The sequence below is a fragment of the Alosa sapidissima genome, chromosome 16 (genome assembly GCF_018492685.1).
Source record: "Alosa sapidissima isolate fAloSap1 chromosome 16, fAloSap1.pri, whole genome shotgun sequence".
Lineage (NCBI taxonomy): Eukaryota > Metazoa > Chordata > Actinopteri > Clupeiformes > Clupeidae > Alosa > Alosa sapidissima.
The window spans coordinates 31,689,828-31,710,157 of NC_055972.1; the positions used below are offsets into that span (position 1 = coordinate 31,689,828).

The 20,330-nt window shown below is 41.1% G+C and overlaps 1 protein-coding gene across 1 annotated transcript in view; it reads left to right on the plus strand.

Moving 5' to 3' along the window:
- Positions 1 to 20,330, plus strand: part of LOC121685007 (GTP-binding protein 2-like) — a 51,986-nt gene that overhangs the window by 19,366 nt on the left and 12,290 nt on the right. The window contains exons 3-5 of the mRNA XM_042065233.1: positions 3,247 to 3,431; positions 18,847 to 18,955; positions 19,056 to 19,253. Coding sequence (XP_041921167.1) covers positions 3,247 to 3,431; positions 18,847 to 18,955; positions 19,056 to 19,253 — 492 coding nt within the window. The remainder of the gene's footprint in view (positions 1 to 3,246; positions 3,432 to 18,846; positions 18,956 to 19,055; positions 19,254 to 20,330) is intronic.

Here is a 20,330-nt window from a genome sequence, read left to right on the forward strand (position 1 = left end):
CTACTGTGTGTTTCTCTATGGCAAAGAATGTTCATAATCCGGTTTTGAGATCCTAGCAAATTCCTGCATGGCATCCAATTCAAGGCTCAAGGCGAACAAAGAAACACCTTTTTTGCCGTTACTTTGTTCATGGCAATGCAGTAAAAAGTTGTAGCGAATCATGAGGTTACAAGTTCGAAGCGCTAACCAGTAGGCCACGGCTGCCCAAAGATATGGAGCGCAGAAAGGTGACTTTTAATCACTAAATTAAAAAATGGCATTTATTTCTGTAAGGCGCACACCACATATGTCTGTAAATTGCTCAGCCCCAGAGAATCCCTCCACCATGGCAATGATATTGCCAGATTCAGGACAGACATGAAACCGCTTAACGTACACGGGAAGGCTACAAGACCACACTTATACACCAATAGTGGTTGGTGTAAACCGGAACATTTAGGCTATACTTAGTATAGCGTCGTTGAAAGTTTGCACTTTCTTTTAAACGTACATCTTTTTTTCTCTCTTATCGGAGGTAGCCTGCCGAGCATTTGCTCTGCTGCCAGCTTGTGCCTCCACATCGCCCAAAATGCTTGATTGCATTGCATTCTCCACATTTTTAGCTACATTTTCATGTACCACAACATTAAAAGATGGAAATAAAAATACAGTACCCTCCAGAATTATTGGCACCTCTGCTAAAGTTGACTAAAAAACGGTACAAAAAATAATCTGTTGGTGATTTATTGTAATCTCACAATGAAAAAAAATAGGAAAAATCCAACCTTGAAGGGAAGCAAATTTATTTTGAGAAAAAGGAACTTGCAGTGTTTCTTCTAGGATTTTTTTAAGCAGTGGGGGCAGGCCTGTCCGAACCCCCCGTCCCCCCGTCCCACGGAACTGACAACTGACACTTCGCTGCAACACAAACAATTATATGTATTCACCTCTATTCACACACAATGAGGCATTATTTTCAGTTGTGATTGAGCTGTATATTTGGAGAATCTACAACAGGTCTGCACAATGAATTTTGAAAGGCAACTGCGACTATTGTACGTCTGCCCCATTTCTGATACCGTGGGGGGCCGCCACTACCAAATCAACATAGAGGAAACACTGACTTGTTTTACCCTTCTTATCGAGCAAACGGGGCTGTCCTCCGCCATCTCGCTTACGCTGTTTTCTGAATAAGATGCTGGTGCTGCAGGTCACCACACACACAGCTCACGGGGCCGCGTTGAATGCTCTGGGGGAACGACTGAATTGCGCATGCGCGTCTCTTTCAGAAAACCTCATAGACAACGGAAAATGCCAAAAGAATCGTTCCAACTCGATTTGATTAATTTGGAGATCGTTTGACCCAAGAATCAAAATTGTGATCAAAATTCAATTAATTGCACAGCCCTACAATAAAAAATGAATATAAGTGAAAAAATATATCATAATTTAAAATAAATAAAATATTAATAATAATAAATAATTACAAATCATAATAAACAATTAAATTACTTAAATAGCCCTAAAAATCTAATTAAAAGCTTGCGAGAATAAATATGTTTTTAGTCTGATTTTAAAAGAATACACAGTCGAAGCAGTCCTGAGTTCAGGAGCCAGGGCATTCCAGAGAGTATGTTACTAGCAGAGTATAGCCTACATGCCACTGCACTTACTTACTATTTGAACTTGTCCAAACTGAAACTAACTTCGCTGTGGTCTCATAGGCAACGACAAAACAGTTTTACATTTAGTTATTTACTTTTACTATTGACTGACAAGGGGTTACAATTGAAAACATAGCTTGAAAAAAGCAATAATGTTGGAATAATAATGTTGGAATGATTGCGAACTCCACGTCACAGTGTGCCAAAATTGATCCTCTTATGAATCGTCTCGCTTTATCAACTGTCTCTGTCTGTAGTCTTAAGAGATTGTATGCTTAAAGCCTGAGAAACTGACAGTTGCGGACAAGTCTTGCCTGGAACTCGTTGCTAAGGGCTGCTTACATTTTGTGATGGTGCGTCTTCAAAATAGCTGTCAGTGGCGTAATGATTTTTAGTGGATATAAGAGAGTGCATTTTGGATCGTGCCTGACCACACTTATTTTTTTAATTGACACCTGTGAGTGCATGGCAAAAAATGTATCCTTTAGCCTTGGGTGTAAGATAGGAACAACACTTGCGTCGCGCTTGGTGCCACGTTGCACCGGGTGTAAGATAGGGCCCTTATTCTGTAAAGGCCAGCTGATGATCCAAGTTGTGAATATTGTCATCTGAAGTCCATTGCTTACTGACAACTATCTGATAACTAATTGGTATGTTATTGGAAAGACTAATTTCAAAATTAGCAAATGTTTTAAAGAATCTCTGATAGTATTTTTCATCTTTCCTGAGTAAGGTTTTGTGTGAAAGGAATTAAAGACCCAAATATGAGCATGTTGAGTTCAGCGATTGAAACATAAATGCTAGGGCTATTAATCAAGGTTTTGGGGCAAGGGTGGGCAAACTTTTTGGCTCAAGGGCCACATTAAGTTCTGAAAATCGGCTGGCAGGCTGCACAAGGGCCGCTCAAAAATACTGCTAATTTGATGCTGTTTAACAAATTGTTATAAATTAACAATTCATGTTCAGTTCTCAATGATCTTCTGCCAGCTCCGCTCCGCTATGGCTAGTGCAGTACCTATGGCTTTGCCCTCTCACAGTTTATAAATGGTCAGTGGTGGTTACTACTGTTGCCTTCATGATTTCTTTTTAAATTTTTCTTATAAGAAGGAAATATCAATTATCAACAATGACAAGCCAGCTGAAACCTGCCGCTCTCTCCCTCTCGTGAGCACTCCGATGCGTTCACAATTAAATGGAGTAGCATAACATTCAAGTTAGATCTGCTGCAAAGGAGATAACAAAGAGTAGGCCCGTCATCTCTGTTACATGATGTTTTGACATTGTGTATCTCTAAGAAGAGTGAAAAGAAGTTTGCAGTAAAGCTAACCAACGTCCTCTATTGCAAGAAAAAAAATAGCGAGCAGCCTAATAACCAAATGACATGCTCGGTGGGCTGGATTAAAGCGCTTGGCGGGCCGGATCCGGCCTGCGGGCCGCCGTTTTGCCCACCCCTGTTTTAGGGTATTATCTTAGATATTCTTTTTTGAAGCCTGGACAGCTGTCCTCCAAGCAAAATCTTTGAAAAGGTTAGTGTTTTGTTCAGTGGGTGGGATTCCAAAATTATTGTTGTTGGTGTGTTAATGCTGTTGTGATCCCATCACAGTTGAAGCTGGTGAATCCTACACAGTATCGCTTTGAGCACCTGGCCACACAGATGAAATGGCGTCTGCAGGAGGGCAAGGGAGAGGCTGTGTACCAGATTGGTGTGGAGGACAATGGTCTGCTAGTTGGGTTATCAGAAGATGACATGAAGGCATCACTTAAAACGCTCCACAGGATGGCAGAGAAGTAGGTCTTCCATTCACAAACATGAATACACATAAACACACACCAACGTAACATGCCTTGTAACATTAGGTCTTCTGCAGCAGCTTAGAATAGCAGAATTAGTAGCCACGCTTCAGTTAACCAATTCATGAATTAATAATATCTAGAGATGCACCGATTGATCGTTTGGTGACCGGAATTGGCTGATTTTCACGTGATTGGCCATGACCGGCAACCAGCCAGTCAGTCTGAGACATGCCGATTTTATGCCGGTCAAATGTAGCCTGGTCCTTACCGCCTGTGACTACGTTTCTCTTCGTCATACAGTCTGGCACAATGTAATAGGAATCTGTCTCCGTAATGGGCGGATGCTTATTTTGAGGTTTAAAATCATTGGAGTTCCCTAAACCAATCAGCAACGTTTGGTAATGATTTATGCTGTGCGCCGGAGTTCACCACTTCCGCTTCCAGTTCAGGCTCTTTTACGATTCCCTCTTCCGCTCTCAGTAGTAAACAGACCGTTGGCTAGTTTGTACCGGTTTTGAGATCTTGGTGGCAATGACTCTTCAAGATAATAGATGTTAATGGCAGCTAACTTTTATTTGAAAACATGATAAGTACTGATGCATGTAGTACACTTGTGCGTTTAGGTTTAGTTATTGACAACACCCCTTTGTGTGATGCTCTCGAGAGTTGAGACAACTTCGCGGATAGCTTCTAGCGACTCTTCCTCCGTCGCCATTGTTGCTGCCCACAGCTGACGTGCCCACAGCTGCTCGCCATTGTTGCTGCCCACAGCTTACGTGCCCACAGCTGAACCACAAGCGCAGCTGAACGGAGATAACCGATTGCGACATTAAAAAGAATCAAAGTTTAGCGATCATAGGCTACACGATAATAGGGGTGGGCGATATATATCGTCTGCGATAATATCGTGATTGCTGTTTTAACGATGTGCAAATTGACATTATCGAGTATTTAAATTACTTAGGGGGAAAACACTCGAAGTCACGCATTGAACCCCCATACATTCACTAAGCCAGGAGGTGTATGCGAGAGAAGCCTGGCTGCAGCAGAGCAAGTCACGTGATTGCTAGTAGTCCAAGTTTTCACACGCACGCCTAATGTTTATTTTGTGCTGCTACTTCGTTCAAGTGGCATTGATGAGTTAAAGTCACGGTATTATATGTAAACATTAGGCTAGCCTTTGAGTATTTTAATAGTCAGTTGCAAACAAAGTAATCTTCTTATGTAAGCTTTTTGTAAATGGACTAAAGTTCGCTCTAAATATAAACTTTTATTGATTATGCTAACAGTTAGCATCTCTATGGGATTTCTCATATACATTAGCATAAGCATAAGCTAATGCATTAGTTTCTATTCTGTAAGGTCTGCTTAGTTTTACAGTGAAACCTAAGTAAAAGTTTGAAAGGAACTTCAGCTTCAGACTTTCTCTTGGGAAACTGTCAGGCCTATCTATCCTCTGTAATGTAGCTGGCTAGACCATGTCATTGCCACACACACAAATGGGGGCAGAATTGGAAATGTGTCATAGAGTGACAATGCATTGGTTTGGTTAAAAAGTCACAGGTTGGGTTATTGGTTATTATTGTAATGATGCTATTCATAAATAATGAGCTGTAAATTTAACTCAGACTTTTAAAAACAGTGTTTTAAAGGATATCGACTAATTGTTGTTATCGTCAAAATCACAAAAAATATCGAGATATTATTTTTTGTCCATATCGCCCACCCCTACACGATAATAAGAGGTCAACAAGCAGCAACATACAGTAGCCCTAGTAGTACTACTCCACTTAAAAAAAAAAAATACTCAAACTATTTACTGCATGTAGACTAGAGCTATGCCTTAATACCCTAGTCTAGCTTATTGAGAAAGTGAAAGTGCAAATGATAGCCTATTAGGCAAACAAAAGTTAAAGTTGCTTTTGACAGAGTAGCCTACAATGAAGAAAACGTATGCTCTGAATACTGAATCAGCTGTCTCTGTATGGAGTCAGAACAACGACATAAAGATTGTGTGCCCAATATGATTTGCACAAGTGTAGATCCGTTTTGTAACTGTGGAATTAATTTGTCTGTGTGCAAAAAAAAAATGCGTACCTGCAGAAATATTTTGTGCACTTGTGAAGAACCGTTTTGTAACTGTGGAATTAATTTGCCTGTGTGCAAAAAAAATGCGTACCTGCAGAAATATTTTGTGCACTTGTGAAAAACATTTGTCCACAGGGATTTAGTTTGAATAACAGTTTGTGAGTTTGTGTGTGGAACAGCTTTATAGCTACAGGCATGGGAGAAGTGCAACATCTATCTTTCGTGTGCAAACTGGATCTACGAAGCTACAAAACTTTTTTACAGACACAAATTTTGGCAGTGTTTTGTCGTCGTTTCTGAATAGCCAATCAGTGAATTTTGGCACTGTCTTGACAGTTTCTGCAGAGCCAATCAACACATTGCATCGCCCACTGACTAGCCAATCAGGGAACATCTCTCGACCAGGGTCGGCAGCAAAGATTCTAGAACAGAGCTGGTCGGCAGGCACAGAGCTAGCGAACTTAGGTCGTAAATCTAACAAGTTAGAAGCTAGCACCTATGCCTTTTACAACAAGGCTTTTGATGGAAAAGTGGTGTTTATTTCCATAATCTTTGTTTAGTGAACGCATAAAACCGTCAGTTTGTAGGCTAAGCAAGAAGAATCAAGAATTACGATCTTTGAGTTTGTTTATCGTAACCTAGCAACCGAGGCTTTAAGTGTTAAAAATTATTGCAGTTTCAGTAGCTGTGCTGTAGCACAGTGGTTAGAGGAGTGAGCTTTGATCTAAGGATCTTTGGTTCAAGTCCAGCATCAATCATTCTTCCAATGTTAGTTTTGGACTGGATATTTACATGCCAAAACAAAAGGTTGTAAAAGTAGCCAAATAAGAGTTCGTTAGTGTGTGTCTAGGTCTACAGTTTAAGTGCATTTATATTGGTAGCTATTATGGATGGCGAAATTAAAAAAAAATCTTAACCGGCCACTGAGCCTCATTAACCGGTTAAAGTCGGTCACCGAAAATTCTATAACTGCCATTTATGATACCCGTCACACAATGTTAGTTCGTGCCCTTTGTATTATACATTTTCCCCAATCATTGTCCACTACTTGTGGAGGAATAAGGGTTTTGTTTTGGGGAGAAAAATAATTGCTTTCCCTGCGCACCCACGCACAGGCACACATTACGCACAGCGTTGACCTTCCATGCAACACGGCACCGAGCTCGGGCTATAAAAAGCTCACGTTACAAAGTCACAAACAGAGAACGCTACATTTGGTGGTCTTACAGGAAAGTATATTAACCAACGTCTTCGTAAAAAAACTTACCGAATGCCAACAGCCTCTGTAGCGTGCTGCACAAACAAGTAGGCATATGCTAAGTTAGTCTTTCGTGTCTTCGTTTGCCATTATATTGTTACAATTATCATCATGCCATAGTCAACATGCAGCCACTAACAAAAACGGACGAAACACCCTTCAACCATGTCATGAGTGTTGGCGTTGTATAGTTTGTCCACCAGAGGGCACTCTACACCGTCCCTGCTGGCAACACTTGTGTATAACGTGCCACACATCCTGCAACCTGCTGATCCAGCCAGAGTCGGGCAGAGAGAACCAGTTATCCGCGAGTGAGATCATAAGTGAAGTGTGTTCATGGTGATTTGGTCACGAGACATACATTGCTTGAATAACAATTAAATCAGTCCCCATCAGTTCTCTTAACTCAAATAAGCATGACAAAATTCGTGAAAACAATGTCCAGCTGCTGCTGTTAAATAAGTCGTGTGAAGCGGAATTAGCTAGTAATTGCGTTACGTTGTTACAGTGTTGTTGACTTTTGACAATGTGACTGAAGATGTATTTCTTTAATAGCGTGACAGTTATAGCAGTGAGATGTATCATCTCTCCCCGGCCTGTTATTTTGAAAGCGTATGTTTTACAATTTGCAGTATGACGTTATCCATTGCTAAATTATGGCTCATTATAGACTAGCTAACCACAAAGCTAGCTAATGCCATGAATATCAGTGGAAGACCGCTAACGTTAACATTAATGAGCTTGGAAACCACAAAGAACTTATTCTGCCTAAATAAAGTAATGATGTTTATAACTGTATTTATAACAAGTATAACTGTAGTTACAGTCCCTGCATTGTAAAATGCAAGTTAGACGTGCGAGGAGTGAACATTTAGACATCGAGAAAAAGTATCAAACGTAGCTTGTGCAAAACGTAGCTTGTGCAAAACGTAGCTTGTGCATAAAAGTTACCTTTTCTTTTACATGTGTGAAATCCAATGACGCCAAGTGTGCCTTTCAGACTGTCGTTCAGCCGCAGCATTAACGAGTTACATAATGAATTTTGATCACTAAATAGTATGTTTTAGAAGGCAGGCAGCAACTGATGATTTGAAAATGGTTTGATGTAGCTTGATGGAAATAATTTTATAAGTGCAGGTAAAGGGATAAGCAAGCTGACATTGTAATTATAAGGTAGCTTATAAGGCAGTAGGGACTAATTATTATACACGCACACTCAAACATTTAGGAGTGACCTTTATCTTGTTTAATGATAATACAAATAATGATGATAGTAATGTCATCATTATTTTTTGTAATTATTAAGTCTTAGTTCAAAGTTATATTTGTGAAGCTTATTTGTGAAGTCTTTTAATACTGGTAACTTTGATTTGGTTGTTGTTGTTATTAGGGGTCGACCAATTATCGGCCTGGCCGATTATTAGGGCCGATATTTAGCATTTTCCACCGATAAGCCGATATTGAAATGGATAAAGAATGAAACGCGCTACTTTGTCTGTAAAGCGTCTCTCACTCCCTACATTTGCTACTCTGTGGTCAAGAGCATTGTCCCGCCCACTACACCGTCTGATTTGTTAGTTAGCACGAATGCAGCCAATCAGGATCGAAGACTGAACACAGACAAAGTTTAGGATTCTCACTGAGGCAGACTGTAGACTGGGCTTCAGCTGTACGGAGCTATTTTTGAAGGTAAGTAAGGTACACATTGGCCTACATTGCTGAAGTTGCAATGAATCACAATCATCTACACTGAAGTTACAAAAACACCACGTTGTAAGCTATTGTCTCTTTGATCCGGATCAATAAGTAAGGCACCCACTTCCTTCATTTAGCGAATTCCCGATTGATGCACGTTACTGATGCTGTTTACTAGCCTACAAACTCCGGTGCTGCGCGTCAGGAGTTCTCTGCCTCCACCTCGTTCGTTAATTGTGAATAACGGGACACCTCGGCCGACATAGTACGGACAAGTCCTAAATTATGCAATAGCGAACATCAAAAGTGTAATTGTTCCTTTTTGAAACGGACTGTCAGAAAAGACTACATGCACCCAGGGCCAGCCGTGATTTAATCCGACCTGAACTAAATCGCGTCCTGAGCTGGCTATTAACGTGCCTTTTACTGTAGGCTCTCAAAAGTGTAGCTTATAGCCTACACATGGACACAAATTGCATGCTTAAATAGCCTAAGAACTATTTTAAAACTTGTTTTGTTAAACTATTCAACCGTAACACTTGCCATCACGCATGCACCTCTTCCTCTCCCTCTCTCGTGCACTCACACACACGATGGCAAAGCATCCTCTTTGTGACAGGTCCCTTAACAAGCACATAGCCCATTGTGTAGGCCTATACTCTATGAAAATAATTGCTAATAATCACTCAGCTCTTTGATTAACATGATACACAGGATTTACACTTAAAGTGATGCAAGTTGATAGACAATTGTGTATCAAAAGAAGAAAGAAAAGTTTGCATAATTAAATGCTTTTGAATTAAATTTTTGCAGCATATCGCCTTTACTATCTACCCCCCTTTTTGACAACTGACACATCGGTTTTACATATCGGTTATCGGCCTTCTGTTTTGGTAATAATTGATATCGGTATCGGCCCTGAAAAAACTATATCGGTCGATCCCTAGTTGTTATTGTGTTTTTGTTCAAAAGACTAAGTTTCTATTTTTATACATTTTATTTATCAGAACTTTAATATATTTTGATGTTCCTCTGTTCCACTGTGACAATATTATTTTAAAATAAACAAGTTTGTTTTTAAAATGCATTATCATATTATTTTAGTCAATACTCTATACTCAACTACAAATAACTAATGTTAGGGAAATTTTGTTGTGCGTTTCTGAAAAAAAAAAAAATATATATATATATCGGCCGATATACAGTATCAGAATATCGGATTTTTAAATCAACAAATATTTGTATCGGTATCGGCCTTCAAAATCTTTTATCGGTCGGGCTCTTATATAAACACCGTGTGAAATAGGCCAAGGGCCTACATTAAGCTAAAGAAAAACAACTGACCCCCCCCACACACACACACACACTATTATTTATTATTAATTATTCTTATTCAAAAACACGAGCATGTCCACATGCTCCGGAGTTAGACGTGTGCGCAGGCGATTGACCACAAGGCCCGCAGCAGAGAAAACTCTCTCCGATGGTACAGAGGTTCCGGGGATGCAGAGGTAGCGCTCTGCCAAGCTTGCCAGCCAGGGAAAGCGCTGATGATTTGCCCTCCACCACTCCAGCGGGTTGCTGTCAAGTGATGGACGGCTGTCTTTTCTGTATGTGTCCACCTCAAGTTGAGGATCCGCCGCGGCATTGATTGTGCTGTAGTCGTTCCCCAGTAGAATAGCCATCGCACTCTCCCTGCAGCTCATGCCAGATGGACCTGCTATCACCGCACCGTCCCCTTCTCCTATGGCACCAGGCACGTCCTCTGACTCCTCACCCATCGCATCCGTGGCGTGCTCCACGTCAGCACAGAGTTGCTTGAGTTTGTCAAACACTGCCTCTCTTTCTGCTGGTGACAGGAACGCGAGGTGTTTGTGCCGTGGGTCGAGGGCTGAAGCGATCAGCGCTGGCATTGAAACCAAGCGTTCGCTGTCAACCTGACAAAGAATGTAGATAAAATTAATGTAATTAATTGTTAATATAGCCAGAGAACATGTAAGCATAGGCTGCATGCCTACAGAATACATGTGATTAATTAATCAATTTTCTTTATAACAACAGGCCTACTATAGTCTACTAAAATATAATGGGCCTACTTTAGGCCTAATAAAATATAGGCATGGTTGTATTAATAATTAAATATGTAATGATTGACTATGCAATATGACATTAGGCTACTTAATTAAAATACTAGGCCACAGACGAAATAACTTACGTCGTAATCGTTGAACCGTCCTCTTAAACTCCGCCACCCGAGGCCGGTCATCTGCAGCAACGAGCAGGTGTTTCTTGACGATGCTGTAGGTGATGGGGTAAATGTGGGAGATTGCTACGGTCTTCTCGGATGACATGACCGTTGTACCACATTTAAGGGTTTCTAACAGGGGTGCAAGCTCGCCCATTATTCCCCAGTATTCGTCAGTGAGCTCCAAGACTCTGGCATCTTGCAGCTTGGTCATGGTGCGGTCGGACAGGACTGCCATCACCGCCCACCGCTGCTCCAGCAGTCTCGCGAACATGTCCACGAGTTCCACCGAGTCTTGCAGGACTGGATGAGCTTATGGTTCGGGAGCTTCATCTGTTCTTGCTTTTCCTCCAACGCCTTACACGCTACGGTGCTGTGGCTGAAATGGCGCACTAGTTTTCCCACAGCACATATCACTCTATGGACAAAGATCTTGAATGCGTCATTGATTGCCAGTTGCAGGGTATGAGCAAAGCAAGAAACCGACATCCAGTCCACTCTCTCCGGGTTGTTGGCAGCCACTATGTTGCTTGTGTTATCGTGGACACAAGCGACCACCTTCCCTGTCAACCCCCACTGGCCAACAGCCTCCTTCAGCGATGCAGCCAGGTTGTCCGTTGTGTGCCTGCCTGCCATACTCTTAGTCACCGTCACGTAGGACTCCGTGGTGAGCGCTGTCCAGGAGTCCGTGGTGATGGCAACGTTCTTGACAGTAGAGAGGTCAGCGAGGCGCTCACCCTTTCTGCTGGCAAAGCGATGCTCAATCCTGGAGGTGATGGTTTGGCGTTTCATGAGCTCTTGAAAGCCCTGTCCGCTCACCATATCAACAGGCAGCAAATCCTTTTCTATCATCTGGCATATTTTTGTAGTAATGATTTGTGACCGCTGCTTGTCACATTTTCTACCCCCAAGCATAGACTGGACGGTTGGTTGGCTTCGTTGCTCACCGCTGGTTGAGACGTGAGGGTGTCACACTTTCAAATGATGCATCATATTTGATGTGCTGTCGCTGTATTTTAAAGTGGTGTCACATAGCAAACACTTGACATCATTCTCGCTGAGATTTGAGAAGTGTTCCCACACGGCGCTTTTCGGCATGGCTCGGCTGTCTTGAAGTCTCTAATTCTGTTACCTCACGTCTGCTTTGTGCTTTTTGAATAGGCTACGTTCTAAGTAAACATTCTAAGCTGGCGCCAAATAGCCCATCAAAGGTACATTTTATCCATTTGTCTGTATTTGTAACGATTTGTGTAGTTTCATTTTTTTTTTATAACAATAAAAGTTTTTAGGCCTATATGTTCTAACTGTTTACATAATGGGTAACATGCTTCACATAAGCCTTATTTAGGTTAATAGTGGCGATTTTTTTAATTTTTTTAATTTTGTTTATTTTTTAGCTGCGCAGACAGGACCTGTCATGTAAGGCGTACAAATAGTCACTATAGTAACCGGTATAAACTGTTTTCGGAATGGCTACTTGAGCTCTGCTGCAGCAGAGCCATGGCTCTGTGCTGTGGTTGCGCTTAATAAATTCCGCCGTGGGACGGCTCATGCTCACATGTATCATTTTTAGATATTGAGTGATCATATCGCCCCATACAATACAACACCAATAACACGTGTGTGCGCAGTGTAATAACAGACGCTGGCTGGCATTCGGGAGCTTTAAAAATAGTGTTTTGTTTTTTTTTTTAAACCGGCGGCAGAACATTTTTAAACGGCTACCGGTTAACATCCCATAATCAGCAATAGCCTAGTCCTACCTCACTATAGCTAGGACTAGGCTATTGCTGATTATGGGTTTGTGTTGCTTGGGCGGGTGGCGATTAAAACACCATAATTCACAAAGCTGTCTTCTTTTAATGTAGGTATACCTTCATCAAAGGCTATAGGCTTACTTCAAGCTGGGACAGGATAGGTCTATTTGAGTCTGTGTGCGTGTGGAAACCATTATTATTATTATTACATTTTCACAGTTTTATATGGGCTTATCATGGTAAAGTAGCTTATTATCAGTTGGATTTATTTTCTCCTCCCAACTGCAAGGCAGTGCTTCACGTGTTCTGCAGAAACTGTCAAGACAGTGCCAAAATTCACTGATTGGCTCTTCAGAAACGACGACAAAACACTGCCAAAATTCGTTCCACACACATTCAAACTAAATCTCTGTGGACAAATGTTTTTCACAAGTGCACAAAATATTTCTGCAGGTACGCATTTGTTTTGCACACAGACAAATTACACACAGACAAATTCCACAGTTACAAAACGGTTCTTCACAAGTGCACAAAATATTTCCGCAGGTTGTGGGCTCACAATCTTTATGTCGTTGTTCTGACTCCATATCTCTGAAAGTTTCTATAGCCTAATTGATACATTTAACCAGAATTTGGATTTAAGTTTTTCACTGCAAAACAGACATGCACTGTTTTAATGTACAGTATGGTGGAGCACCTAATTGCTATTAGCACTTCTCCTCCCCTGTTTTCCCTCGCCCTCCCATAAATACATCAATGCATATCATGTATCATGAAAATTGTTTTTGTATTTTTAGTTGGATATTGGATGTGAGAAGGGAAAAAAAGGGTACATAGCAGTGCATTTATAACAGCATTTATATTAGTAGTGCATCCATAACCGTGCATTTATATTAGTAGTGTGTGAAATGAATGTCCCACACTGGGAAGCATTGTAGTTTGATACTGCAACTAAAGTTAGACTTGAAGAAGAATCTGTCTGCTCACTGGTTCCATTTTTTTAACAGCCATTTCATTATTGGTTATATTTCTATGTTAACATGTTCTATTAAAGAAAAGATAGAAAATAACTATTTGTGTGTGCTGGTAAATGGTTAGAAGAAATGAAATCGGAATCAGCTAAAATCGGTATCGGCAGGTCAAACTCTCAAAAAATTGCCATCGGTGCAAGAGTAAATTTTGTGGTTACGGACTTATGCCATGGATAATTTTATTTATAGCAGAAATTGAAAAGGAATCTCTGCCATATTCCCATATAAAGTATGATTTTCCCGCTCCTGCCGAATTTCTGACCATTACCGCCCACACCCGCAACGTGTGTGTTACACTCCCCGCCTGCTCCCGCAATCTACATGTCCACTCCAGCCCGCACACGCACAACTCTGAGAAGTTACGCCCACAATAATAGAGATACGTTGATTTTTGTGTCTCCGTCCCGCAGGAGAAAACACATCATTTTATAGGCTATTAATAAAAAAAAATCCATGGGGTTGTTTTGTTTCTCCATCCTGTCGCTAGTGTTAACCTTTCCTGATTGCTTCGTTTCCTGTCTCCAGGGCCGACGTTATAAAATAGCCTAAATAACATTGGGGTTAAATCCAATTTCTGGTGAGCAAATGAATGAGCTTGGCTTTTAGTCTGGGGTTTATTTCGGACACCGCACACACTGTGTACACAACTTAAACTTATTCCACCAACTCTGCTATGGTCGCATATACACGTCTGCTTTCTCTATCCCTATTCTACTCACTTCCCACACACACACACACACACACACACACACACACACACACACACAAGAACTGTCTCTCAGACACTGTGATCAGCAGCACCGGAGCTCCACAGGGAACTGCGCTCTCTCCAGTCCTGTTCACCCTGTACACATCTGACTTCTGCTACAATACTGAGTCATGCCACATGCAGTTTTCGGATGATACTGCAATTGTGGGGTGTGTCAGGGACGGGCAGGAGGATGAATACAGAAGCCTGGTGGAGAACTTTGTGCAGTGGTGCAAACTCAACTACCTCCAACTCAACACCTCGAAGACCAAGGAGATGGTGGTGGATTTCCGCAGGTCTAAGCCCGCTCTGCTACCAGTTTCCATTGATGGGGTCAATGTGGAGGTGGTAAATACCTACAAGTATCTGGGCTTACAACTGGACAATAAACTGGACTGGTCAGCAAATACTGAGGCACTCTACAAGAAAGGGTAGAGCAGGCTGTACTTCCTGAGGAGGCTGCGGTCCTTCAATGTCTGCAGTAAGCTCCTCAGGATGTTTTACCAGTCTGTTGTTGCCAGTGTCCTCTTCTATGCTGTGGTATGCTGGGGAGGAAGCACAAAGAAGAAGGATGCTGGGCGACTAGACGGGCTAGTAAGGAAAGCTGGCTCTGTCGTGGGAGCCGAATTGGAGTGCATCACTTCAATATCAGATAAAAGGACCCTGAGCAAACTGATCAACATCTTGGACAATGAATGTCTACAGCACTTACAGCACTTAAAAAGCAAAAGAGCTTGATCAGCTGGAGACTTCACTCACTGCCATGCACAACTGCAAGGCTGAGTAGGTCATTTGTCCCCAGGGCCATTGAACTGTTCAATGCTTCACTAAAGGGAAGAGAGGAGAGAGACTTCTCTGCATAGTCTGTCTGCCTCTCCACCCTCTCCATGTTTGAGTACTGACTGCCCACTACTGTTTTACTACTGTTTTACTACTGTCCAACTACTGTCCACAGCCTAATGTTTTTACTACTGCCTACCATCCATCCATCCATCCATCAAGCTTTCTTAAAGAATAATTCTGGTATTGAGCACTTTGAGTCCCTTTTCTGGTTTGTTTTGGATGAACTAGAGTGGTGGACACCAACATTTTGACGATGGGTCCTGTCTCGACTTTCTGACTCGTTTTGAATCACCTTTGACTGGCTGCTATGGGCATGCATTAAAACAACCCTTAACGTTCGTTTTTAAAATAGTGCAACTCACCGAGTGGTTAGTGATGTTCATTGATGTTCCAAAACAAGTAGCATAGCGAAATACAGTTTCTGTCGTGTTTTATTTGCCATTTTGTAAAATCCCATTGATTTCTGTTGGAAGACTCCTTGAGATCACTGTGCTACCGGAAACGGAAAGGGGGTCTGTTTACAGTTGTAGTCTTTCCCACGCGAGAGGTTCTTTTATTGTCTATGCTTCAGACTCAAATATTGAGCGAAAATTCATACACGGTTGTGAGGTATTTGAAAAAATAGTTCCACAATAGCAAATAACACGGATTGAAATCATACATTGCACTGATATATTTATTTTAATAATCAACGAATACCACCACTAACCACTCGGTGAGTTGCATAGTTTTGAAAACTAATGTTAAGGGTCGTTTTAAGGACATGTTTGTGCATGCCCATAGCCAGCCAGTCAAAGGCCATTCAAAACGAGTCAGAAAGTTGAGACCGGACCCATCGTCAAAATTTCCAAATACCGGGAATTATCCTTTAAAGGAGCCACACTAGGCTACATCCGATCCCGCAGTGTGTGGTTTTTTTTTTTTTTTTTTTAGCCGCCTGTTCTCGCCCGCAGCCAATCCCAATGCAGCCCTCTAGACCATCTGTCTCCATATGCTGCTGACACCTGATTTACTGTAAAGGGCCTGTAAGCGAAGCTGGATGATGACACACTAAATATGCCCCCATGGAATAGCTTTTGTAGCTGCCTGGCTGCACTTACCACTAGCAGAATAACTCGAGCTATGTACCATTTTTTGTTTTATTTTTTTACTACCGACAGGACTCGTGACCTCGACCAACAGGGCCCTATGTTGAAAATGGCTGGAGCTCTCCTTAAATAACTGCACTGCACCGCATCTGTAACATGTTGTAGGAGCCTCTTTGGTGACATTAATCAACTGAATTCTGTAATATGTACACAGACACGTACGGAGCCACTCACCAGATCAAAGGGCTTGAATTACTGTAGATTATTTAAGATTTTATTTAACTTATTCACAGTAGTTTTGGTAATTTTATTTAGTTTGCAATTTTTTCCCCGAGTGTAACGAAAATTAACCGAACTGTGACAAAACGATCACCCCTACATAAGACAGGTCTGCTCACATGATGTTGACTGAGCTAATAGATCTGTATCCTACAACATCCTCTTTCATGTAATGTAAGGTGCTGTTCAATTATTACTTTTATAAAGGAAAGCCGTTACGATATTAACAGATTGTTGAAATAAGATTTTGTTTTTTCTGTTGATTGGTGAGTGGAAATGGGTGCCAAAGTTGTGAGAAATCTCCAGATTTAAGCTTTTTCTTAAGTTGGCAAAAGTTTGATCTACCAACTAGCTCTGCTGGTGGGAAAACACATGGGTCTCATGGGTTGTAGCGCTATTCTATTGCGTGCAGAGGGTATTTGAAAGACAACCGTTTATCCCACCACTCGGATTGAGCACTGCCAATGGCGAGTTCCCAGACCCTACATCTTGATGTGGGTTTGGCTCGTCAGGCTAAAGAAAAGACAGTGTGCGGATAACTTTTTTTTTCCCTTTGCAAATATCTATCTATAAATTGCTGGAATGTTTGTCTGTTTGTGCCGCATATCTTACGAACCGTTGGCCCGATTGATTTGAACTTACAAGGTGTCTCGCTACGGTCACGAGTAAGTGCAGTGCCAAGTTTGACATTGTTTGGATAAGAAATGCAAAAGATATCGGTAAATATATCGGTAAAATAGGCAGATATTGGCTTTCGCCGCTCTACTGTAGCCACTCCCCCATCTGCGTGTGTGTGTGTTAACCGCATATCTACGGGCACCAGTAAGTGCAGTGTCAAGTTTGACGTTGTTTGGATAAGAAATGTGTTGGTAAATATATTAATATAAGAAGCGCATGTTGGGTTTCTCCGCTCTACTGTAGCCACTCACCCTCTCACACAGCACAGCGCGGGACCAGAGACAGAGGACAGAAGTGGAGCTTTGGTAACACTGAATCAGGGTACAGCACGGGTCAAGATGTTTGGATGATTATCATGTCTAACGTCAACAATAAAGGTTCGCTGTATGCAGTTTGCTTGCATAAAATGATTCCGCAGACTTTGCAACAACACGCCAACAAACACGGGTATGCAGTGGCTATTCAAAATGATGTGCAATATAAACTGACATTTCGAATAGCCCAGGCTACTTTAGACTTGAGACTTTGAATAAACAAACAACAATTCTGACTGCAAGGGCCCAAATTAAAACGAGCGATAGGCTAATGGTCTCGAATTTATCGACGTTTCAGAATGCCACACAGCTAGACAACGAGCGGCAGACAGAGCGACATGTCGGCTAATATATTATAGTATAATATTTAGTATTCATTATTGAAGGCTTAGCTGGAATGATGTTTTTCCCTATCATCCTGTTTTTAAAGCAGGTGTACCTGCGGGCATGTAATTGTGCTATGGGTTTTCTACAGGAATGGCATGGTTGAACGAGCGCTGCACTAGTCAAAGAAATCCCATAAACATGGGTAGGCCTACCCTAAGCCTAGATTAGGTCCTTTTGCCTAGCATTTAGTAATGTTAATGCAGTAATTTTATCACTGACCTTGATCTAGCCTACTTTGCCTATTTAAAGGTAATTCATACCTTATAATAAATAACAAACAATAAAGCACCACACACAAGCTACTTTTTTACTGACTATAAAAATAAAAAATATGTAGGCACTTTATGAGGATGAACCGAGAATTGACCTGCACACTACAAAAGTGCACCAGATTCAACACAAATGACTCAATACACCTGTAGGAGGTCTGTGTCCTTTCTTTTCTAGATATTTAAGGATTTCGCCATGGTATCGAGATATTTATGGCAGGTATTGTATTGAAGCCATAATTTTGGTATTGTGATAACACTATTGCAAGGGTAGGTCAAAGTTGGTACATCTTGCAACAATCTCGCATAGTTGGCAACACTGACATGGAGCTGCAGGACCTAGATGGCTCTTCTTTGTGATGATGTAAAAAGACTTTGCAGTCTGGATGGAATCCTCTCATGATCTGGATATGGACTTGAGCCCACTAGTTGGTGACCAATACTGTAGGCTCAGATTAGCTAATTAATAGCAACAGTGTTAGCTGTAACTTCACTCAGGAAACCACTGATGCATACTGTTACAACATATAGGAAGGGCGGTGCTAAGTCGGGGTCCCAGTGCATCATTAGTCCCCTTTTTCTGGCCCATCTTAAATATATTGAGCACAAAAATGAAGTCCACTTTAGTGATCTAACTCAAATTGGTCTTTTTTAAACAGGTTTTTTAGGAAAAGTTTTCTAACCTAGATAATGCACAGCTGATGTGTTTTGGTGTAATATTTTCTACAGGGTAGGTGCAGACATTACAGTCCTTAGAGAGCGGGAAGTGGATTATGACTCTGACATCCCACGTAAAATAGCAGAAGTCCTTATTAGAAAAGTACCAGACGATCAGCAGGTATGGTTTTTGTTTGACTGTTTTTATTATACTTTTTTGTTTGTTAATGGGCTTGAGTATGTTAATCATTTTGTGTGTTTGCGTGTGTGTGTTTGTGCAGTTTTTGGACCTGCGTGTTGCCGTACTTGGAAATGTTGATTCAGGCAAGTCAACATTACTGGGTGTGTTAACTCAAGGGGAACTAGACAATGGCCGCGGAAGGGCACGACTCAACCTTTTTAGACACCTTCATGAGATTCAGTCTGGACGAACTTCAAGTATCAGCTTTGAGATACTGGGTTTCAATAGCAAAGGAGAGGTAAGAAATTGGGTCTCTGTGTATGTGTCATGGAGTATTTGACTTGAGGGAAATTAATTCAGATGCTATTAGCATTAATTATATGGCCTCAGGGCTGTTGCATACACAGGATTTCCATTTCGCTAAAGAAATTAGAAAATGTACTAGGGACAATTTTTATGTCAAAGTCATGCACTGCAAATGAAAATGTTTTCATAACTAAGTTTAAGAATAACATTGTGTAATGTCACACGTGTCGGAGTTTAAATAATGCTACAGAAGCTAGTGGTGTGCATAGAAATGATTTCAAATACTCAACTGACCGTGTTACTGAACTGACAGTGTTATTCAGTTTATAAGATGTTTATTATGTTCATGATATGTTTAGACTTCTTTGGACGTGTTTAAAGTTAAAGGCAACGCTCCATTTCTCTGTAGGCCTATGTTTTAGGCAGCACAGCCCATAGGCTACTAATGTGTTTTTAAAACAAACTTCTGTATATAGTATCTCTAGTATGCATTTCACAAATATGCCTGCAAAGCAGGACAATTTCAACGTTTTTGACTGCATGGAAACAGTCCAGTCTTAATATAATAAGTAGTGCCAAGCACGGTTGTCTTTATCTTGTGGGCTCATAGAATCTGTCTGAATTGGCTTAACAGAGTGTACTGTATGCTCATGGTGGAGAGGTCTATTGAATTGAATAAAGAGGATGATGCAGAGTTAAAGTAACCCAGGGTTTATTTACAGTATGGATGATAACAACTTTTGTTTGGGATCAAAAATACATCAATTGGAGTAGTTTTGAGCTAGATTATTTTTGCATTAACAACAAAATGGCTTATTGCGCAAAGGGAATAACGTCAAAACAAATCGCTATTTTTAAACCACTGACAAGTCTCAAAATAGCATTGCACTTTGGTGGTAGTGTGTGGAGAGTATGCCTACTGCCTACAGACAAATTGAAGTATTGTAAACTTTGTGTACAGAGGATTGTCTATCAAATCCATGCATTACCTTAACTCGTCTTCTGGTCGGCGCCATCTTGAGGAAAACTACGTACAAGTCAGTTGGCTTATTTGACTTCATGCAACACT